General features: G+C 45.3%; 1 protein-coding gene across 1 annotated transcript in view; it reads right to left on the bottom strand.

Annotated features, from left to right (window-relative positions):
• Positions 1-362: 362 nt before the first annotated feature.
• LOC143793567 (uncharacterized) overlaps positions 363-8307 on the bottom strand; it is a 222596-nt gene continuing 214651 nt past the window's right edge. The window contains exons 11-14 of the mRNA XM_077280641.1: positions 3956-4045; positions 1981-2179; positions 1740-1896; positions 363-1649 (exon numbers count right to left, since the gene is read on the bottom strand). Coding sequence (XP_077136756.1) covers positions 1250-1649; positions 1740-1896; positions 1981-2179; positions 3956-4045 — 846 coding nt within the window. The 3' untranslated portion in view covers positions 363-1249. The remainder of the gene's footprint in view (positions 1650-1739; positions 1897-1980; positions 2180-3955; positions 4046-8307) is intronic.

The raw sequence follows: 8307 nt of genomic DNA, 5'->3' as shown, positions 1-8307 counted from the left end.
AAAGTGTGTGTTATGCACTATTACATCCTGGCAAAAGAGCGACAACAATTAGAACTTGACGAATCAGTTGCTAGCACTTTGCAGGATTATCGTGATCACCCTTGGAGGACTACAGTGGAAGTTGCCCAGATGAGGGATGTTTCTTGCTTACTTTGTTTTGGATATTAGACGTGTGGCATGGCAAGACGATATGATTTATTACACTTGTAAATGTACCTGTAATGTTTGCTAACTTTACTACTAATAAAACACCTCCAGTGAAACACCCATTGCTACTTCACTCAACAATACAATACACGTGTGTGTTTTCACATAGACAAAGAAAACACAGGGACTGTGCAAACAAAATACAAATTTTCATTACCAACAACAAATAACTGTTTATTTTCTATTAACCAACAATTGGGTTTATGTTCAGTGTCTGACGGTGAGATATTGTGGACCTTGGGGGTGTTGAGCTGTGATGATGGGGTAGGAGTCGATGAAAAGGTTACAGGGGAAGGGGCAATAAATTGCAGGATTGGCTCATGGTTGGACTGGACACATTGGGAGTTGAATCATGGGAAGGGATAGACAAATTGGAAGAGAGAAACACAAGGAAAGGTGGAGACAGATTTGACAACAGAGAGACATTGAGAGGTGAGGGTGTGGTGGGTCCTTTTATGGTCGACATTTTTTGCTCCGGGTCTTCATTTTCCTGTGCTGAGCAGAGTCACTAGTGGGAGTTGGGTTTTTGTAGGTACCTCTGCGTTTCTTGCTTGGCTGAGTGGGAGTGGTGGCCTCTGTAGCAGTGTGCTGGCGTGCTGCTGGACTGGGCAGAGTGGTGGATGCTGCATGCTGGCGTGGTACTGCACTCGGCAGCGTGGTGGATGCTGCATGCTGCAGGGGTGCTGCACTCGGCAGCGTGGTGGATGCTGCATGCTGCAGGGGTGCTGGACTGGGCAGCATGATGGAGATGCTGCATGCTGCAGGGGTGCTGCACTCTGGAGCATAGTGATGCTGGTAACTGGGGGAACTGCCATAAAGTCCAGCGGTGGTGGTGCAGGATAGTTCGGTGCTGCAGTCTTCTGCCACTGATGCTGTGCTTGGCCTTGTTGCTGTGTCGGGAAATAAATGTTCGCATGCTGGTAAAATCCGGCCTGCGGATGGTAGCTGTGGGACTGCTGCAATGCCTGGCTGTAAGCAGCCTGGCAGGCCAGCATGAAATTCAGCTGGAGTTCAGGCGTAAGGTTTTCCGACACGCCCCGCTCTATTGCAGAAAAAAATGGTGAACCGGTCTCCGAAGGTCGGCTTTCAGGCGGTCAAGATGTCTGTGGACATCCTGCAAAAGTGTGTTCACCTGAGTGAACCCACTGTCTATTCTATCTCCAATCACCTTCATCCCATCCTGGAAGACTGAGCTTAAGTGAATAAACTCGGGCATGACTGACCTCTCCCAGGCCCTCTGCCGCTGACGAGAAGTCCCAACAAAAGCAGTGGAAGAGGGCTGGGAGAGGGGAAAACCTGATGGACAGGCTGCCTGTTCCCCAGCCTGTGAAGCCTGCCCAGTTGCTGCATTGCTGGTGGATGATTGCGAGCGTTCCGTGGCTGGTCGATGAAGGGCCGCTGCAACTGAGGACGATCCAGGTTCTGTGGTGCTGCTGCAGGTTCTGTGTGGAAAATAAATGAAAAACGCCAACATTCTGTAGAACTGAAGAATTCAAATGTTAGATAATTGAATACAACACAAAGATACTCACGTTCGATGAGCAAGCGCAGGCCTCAGGAAAGCCAGCATGCGATGGTATTTGTATTTTGATAACTTTGGAGCAGCACAACTTTGAACCTTAATCTCCTCTCTCATGTCCTTATTGAAGCGGTCCTTTATTGATCGCCAACGGACTTTTACGCTCTTCACTGTGAAGGGGGAAAAAAAATAAAAATAAATTGTAAAACCAAGCACCTACATTTACAGGTTCACCGCCGCATTGCAATACTTACAAAAATCCTTTCTGACTTGTGTGGTGGCACGGTCCCAATTAGCCAAGAGCAATCGGGCCACTTCTTCCCAGAGTCGTCGAATCACCACTGAGTCAGAATGTTGACGATGACTGGTGTCCCACAATGCTACGCGCTCTTTCACAAGATGAATCAGTTGATCATTGTCAATGATGGTATTGGCTTCCTCACGTTGTGGAACCTAGACATCACAGAAACACAAAAAAATTATAAGTCATAGTTTTAAAGATGTAAAAAGATGTAGATTGTGGGCCCTCGCGGGCAGGGTCCTCTCTCCTCCTGTATCCTCACCCATCCCTTGTAGATTGTGAGCCTTCGCGGGCAGGGTCCTCTCTCCTCCTGTACCAGTTGTGACTTGTATTGTTTAAGATTATTGTACTTGTTTTTATTATGTATACCCCTCCTCACATGTAAAGCGCCATGGAATAAATGGCGCTATAATAATAAATAATAATAATAATGAAACACTTAACCCCCGGAGCTTTTTTCGGTTTTGCGTTTTTTTCGCTCCTCTCGTGAGGGATTATTTTTTGCGGGACGAGTTGTACTGTTGAACGTCACCATTGGTTTTACCATGTCATGTACTAAAAAAAGAAAAAAAAAATCCAAGTGCGATGAAATTGCAAAAAAGTGCAATCCCACAGTTGTTTTTTGTTTGGCTTTTTTGCTAGGTTCACTAAATGCTAAAACTGAGCTGCCATTTTGATTCTCCAGGTCATTACGAGTTCATAGACACCAAACATGTCTAAGTTCTTTTTTTATCTAAGTAATGAAAAAAATTCCAAGCTTTGCAAAAAAAATTTAAAAATTGAGCAATTTTCCGAGACCTGTAGCGTCTCTATTTTTTGTGATCTCGGGTCGGGTGAGGGCTTTTTTTTTGGGCGCCAAGCTGACATTTTTAATGACACCATTTTGGTGCAGATACGTTCTTTTGATCGCCCGCTATTGCATTTTCATGCAACGTTGCGGCGATCAAAAAACGTAGTTCAGGTGTTTTTTTATTTTTTTTCTCGCTACGCTGTTTAGCGATCAGATTAATCCTTTTTTTTATTGATAGATCGGGCGATTCTGAACACAGCTATATCAAATATGTATATTTGATTTTTTATATTGTTTTATTTTGAATGGGGCGAAAGGGGGCTGATTTGAACTTTTATTTCATTTCATAATTTTTTTTTTTTTTTTTTACTTTCGCCATGCTTCAATAGCCTGATCGGCTCTGCTACATAGGAGCAATGCTCAGATCGCTCCTATGTAGTAGAATTACAGCATTGCTATGAGTGCCGACCACAGGAGACCTCTGGTTGTCATGCCAACGCACCGCTGACCCCTGATCATGAGAGTCAGCGGTGCGTGTATTTCTGGCCCAATGGTTGGAAGCACGAGTTAAATGCCGCTATCAGAGTTTGAGAGCAGCATTTAACTAGTTAATAGGCATGGGAATCTCCCATGCCAATTGCGGGCACATGACAGCTGTTCAAAACAGCTGACATGTCCCGGCTTTGAGGTGGGCTCACCACAGGAGCCCGTATAAAAGTGGGGGATACTGACATTGGTGTAATACTACGTCTGATTTCAGTAAGGGTATGTGCACACGTTTCAGAATTTGGCTGCGGATTCGCAGCAGTTTTCCATGCGTTGTACAGTACCATGTAAAACCAAATCCGCAGTGCACATGCAGCGGAAAATTCAGAGCGGATACGCTGCGGTTTATTTTTCGCAGCATCTCAATTCTTTGTGCGGAATCCACAGCGTTTTACACCTGCTCCAAAATTGGAATCCGCAGGTGTAAAAACACATGTGAAATCCACACAAAAACCGCAGAAATTCCGCAAGTAATCGGCAGAGCGTTTTACCTGTGGATTTTTCAGAATCTGCACGGAAAAATCCACACACGAATCCGCAACGTATGCACATGCCCTAAGGGGTTAAACCAAAAACAATCAAGACTACTTACACGCCGTCTTTCTACCTCAGGAACTCGGGCCCGACGACCCTGGGAAGAATCATCACTCAACTGCTCCGGCTGTTCAGCACCAGAAGTGTCCTGTAAAGAAAATACAAGATTTTGAGATTGAATTGACTGTCAATACAACACATAAATCCTAACTGTCATGTACCTACTTCTCAGCACGTGACTTGGGGTTGCGCCTACAAGGGTTAATCTATCTCCTCTCTCAGTCCAGCATTCAGCCTCTGTCCTATGCTGCAATGGAGCATAAGTCATCCATGACACAGTCCACGCACCCCGCTCATACACGCTGCCACCACTCACCGAACACACGGGCGATGAGTCCCGGAAATATTACTACTACTGTCTGCCAATCACCAGGATCACACACTCTAAGGCTATGGATTCTTTAGAGCATACAAGGTTCAAACTTATTAAAGTTTTAAGCTTTAATAGAAAAGGTACAGTGCTTACAATAAAATATATAAAAATATGGAAATAAAAAGTGACATACAAATATGCAAACCAGTTATAAAAATTGGAGAAAACTTACAGAAATATCTAAACTTTGCAGTCAAGCATTCTGCTCCCTGAGAGGGGGATGAATATGGCTGACCCTCAATCTGTGAACGTGTTTTTATGTGTAAAGGCCTACTTTATAGAGTCAACCCAGGAGTCAGATTTCTAGACCAGTCTCTCAGGTTAATATTCTAATCCTTGGTTTGTGACTGGATCCTGGCTATTACCAATGAATACATTATTTTTCTTTGAACACTCTTTGTGTAATCTTTCTTACTCAGAGTAAATATACAGTGTCAGGCTGCAATTTGGCATCTTCCCATCAAAGGCACTAGGAGGTGTGAAGTGTTTCCAATTCTGTGTGTGCTCTGGAAATCCCCCCTGGGGTGACTGGAGACTGCCTGCTCAGGATAACATAGGTCATGACCTTTGTGAGAACTGCAGTCTAAAGGTACCGTCACACTCAGTGACGCTGCGGCGATATAGACAACGAGCCGACCTAAACTAGATCGCTGGAGCGTCGCTGTTTAGGTCGCTGTAGAGACGTCAAACACAGCAACTCCAGAACGATGCAGGAGCGATCCAGTGACGTAACGGCGACTCACTTCTCGTTCTCACTGGTTGATAGCTCCATGTCAAACAGCCGGAGTGTACCGACCCGACACACATCTAGGGGCGTTGCAGTGTAGGCAGATAGGCCTGTTTCTCCACAGGGAGACACCTAGGATGTGACGTCCCGGAACATAAACCGCAACTCTACAGCGATTCAGTCTTTCCATATTTTTTGCGAGCTGCGTCTTCACGTTCTGCCTTTCCAGCGTCCTGTCCGGAACAACCCTCCGCCAGCTACGATCCTCTTCTCCCGGGAGCATCCTGTCCGGAAACGCCATACTCAGTATACTGCAGGCGTCTTCATCGGATCTTTTCTTGCTCATCAACGGTATGAAATATCTTTGAGTTGTTGTTTGTTTCTTCTGTGTATAGTTATGGCTATGCAGCAATGCTTATCTATGTACTTGGTAAAATGATGTATAAAACATCTCTGGCAGCCATCTTGTGCATCTGGCAAGCGGACGCACAAGATGGAGGCACTTTAGGAGGCGGTTAGCAAACACTTTTGCGCTGGCAGCCATTTTCTGCGTAAAATATATGGAAAGGTAAACCAACTCTTTTGTGTCTGCCTTAGCTTGGCTGGCCCTGGCCTGCTCCGCTAGTTAATTATATCAGCACACAACATAACGGTAATATAATAACACATTTATTAGAAAAAAAATGAAAAAATAAACAAAACTTCCAGGAAATAACCAATAAAATAAAAGTTTTAAGAAGTATAAAATAAAATGGAAAAAAAATCAATACCTCCCACGGCGGTGGGCCAACAGATGGCGTAGCGCGCGCCCTGGAGCTTGGCCTGCTGTGCAAGATCTGTCGCGGCCTCCAGCAGGCGCGCTGACGTCTTCTCCAGGCGCTTCTGCCTGGACAGCAGCTCTTCCGCGGTGGGCGTTTCTGTAGCAGTAAGGGAATGTAGACACATGGCGCATTTGCAGCGTTTTCTACGCTCCGTGTAGCATCCGCAACTGCTGTACCTCATTTCTATGCGTTTTTGGCCGGGCTAAAATTCACATACTGCGTATGCAAATATGCACTTGCGTTCAAATACGCAGCGTATTTTCGTACGCAGTGTGTGAACTATATTTTTGTCCTGTGTACAGAACGGACGGAGATTACGCTGCAAATCTAACCCAAGAAGAGGTGCGAAACCGGCTAAATAAGATTAAAATAGATAAATCTCCGGGTCCGGAGGGCATACACCCACGAGTACTAAGAGAACTAAGTAATGTAATAGATAAACCATTATTTCTTATTTTTAGGGACTCTATAGCGACGGGGTCTGTTCCGCAGGACTGGCGCATAGCAAATGTGGTGCCAATATTCAAAAAGGGCTCTAAAAGTGAACCTGGAAATTATAGGCCAGTAAGTCTAACCTCTACTGTTGGTAAAATATTTGAAGGGTTTCTGACGGATGTTATTCTGGATTATCTCAATGAGAATAACTGTTTAACTCCATATCAGCATGGGTTTATGAGAAATCGCTCCTGTCAAACCAATCTAATCAGTTTTTATGAAGAGGTAAGCTATAGGCTGGACCACGGTGAGTCATTGGACGTGGTATATCTCGATTTTTCCAAAGCGTTTCATACCGTACCGCACAAGAGGTTGGTACACAAAATGAGAATGCTTGGTCTGGGGGAAAATGTGTGTAAATGGGTTAGTAACTGGCTTAGTGATAGAAAGCAGAGGGTGGTTATAAATGGTATAGTCTCTAACTGGGTCGCTGTGACCAGTGGGGTACCGCAGGGGTCGGTATTGGGACCTGTTCTCTTCAACATATTCATTAATGATCTGGTAGAAGGTTTACACAGTAAAATATTGATATTTGCAGATGATACAAAACTATGTAAAGCAGTTAATACAAGAGAAGATAGTATTCTGCTACAGATGGATCTGGATAAGTTGGAAACTTGGGCTGAAAGGTGGCAGATGAGGTTTAACAATGATAAATGTAAGGTTATACACATGGGAAGAAGGAATCAATATCACCATTACACACTGAACGGGAAACCACTGGGTAAATCTGACAGGGAGAAGGACTTGGGGATCCTAGTTAATGATAAACTTACCTGGAGCAGCCAGTGCCAGGCAGCAGCTGCCAAGGCAAACAGGATCATGGGGTGCATTAAAAGAGGTCTGGATACACATGATGAGAGCATTATACTGCCTCTGTACAAATCCCTAGTTAGACCGCACATGGAGTACTGTGTCCAGTTTTGGGCACCGGTGCTCAAGAAGGATATAATGGAACTAGAGAGAGTACAAAGGAGGGCAACAAAATTAATATAGGGGATGGGAGAACTACAATACCCAGATAGATTAGCGAAATTAGGATTATTTAGTCTAGAAAAAAGACGACTGAGGGGCGATCTAATAACCATGTATAAGTATATAAGGGGACAATACAAATATCTCGCTGAGGATCTGTTTATACCAAGGAAGGTGACGGGCACAAGGGGGCATTCTCTGCGTCTGGAGGAGAGAAGGTTTTTCCACCAAAATAGAAGAGGATTCTTTACTGTTAGGCCAGTGAGAATCTGGAATTGCTTGCCTGAGGAGGTGGTGATGGCGAACTCAGTCGAGGGGTTCAAGAGAGGCCTGGATGTCTTCCTGGAGCAGAACAATATTGTATCATACAATTATTAGGTTCTGTAGAAGGACGTAGATCTGGGGATTTATTATGATGGAATATAGGAATATAGGCTGAACTGGATGGACAAATGTCTTTTTTCGGCCTTACTAACTATATGTAACTATGTAAAATACGGCATGTGTGAACATACCCTGAGATTTACTACACACTCAATTTGGTCCTGTCACAGAGGGCGAGAGCGTTGGGGTCCCGTCCCTGCAAAGTGTGACGTCGCGACCCCGTGATGTCACTGCCGTGCGGTCAGCTTGTATGGCCGCGCCACAGCTGCGATACGGGGAAGATGCCGGCAGCGAGGCGCTTGCTGTCGGCGTCTTCCCCGCATCGCTGACTGTGACGGGGGCTATAGGCTATGTACGGTACAACCTTTCTTCAGCGGGCAGTGACGGCGCAGCAGGGGGCGCCGTCGCTGCTCGCTGTCACACAGAGCGAGATAATCACTAAGCGGCGAGATTGGCAGCGATCTCGCTGTGCGTGAAGCCACCCTTTTTTTTTCTTGCTGTCAAATGTGACATCCCACCGATAACCCCTCCCTCTGTCTACTTATGGAGAAGGGACGCCAGTTGCTCATCCCCGG

This window comes from Ranitomeya variabilis, chromosome 1, assembly GCF_051348905.1.
Source record: "Ranitomeya variabilis isolate aRanVar5 chromosome 1, aRanVar5.hap1, whole genome shotgun sequence".
Taxonomy (NCBI): Eukaryota; Metazoa; Chordata; class Amphibia; order Anura; family Dendrobatidae; genus Ranitomeya; species Ranitomeya variabilis.
Note: the sequence above shows the minus strand (reverse complement) of the source record. Positions and strands in the feature narration are given on the sequence as shown.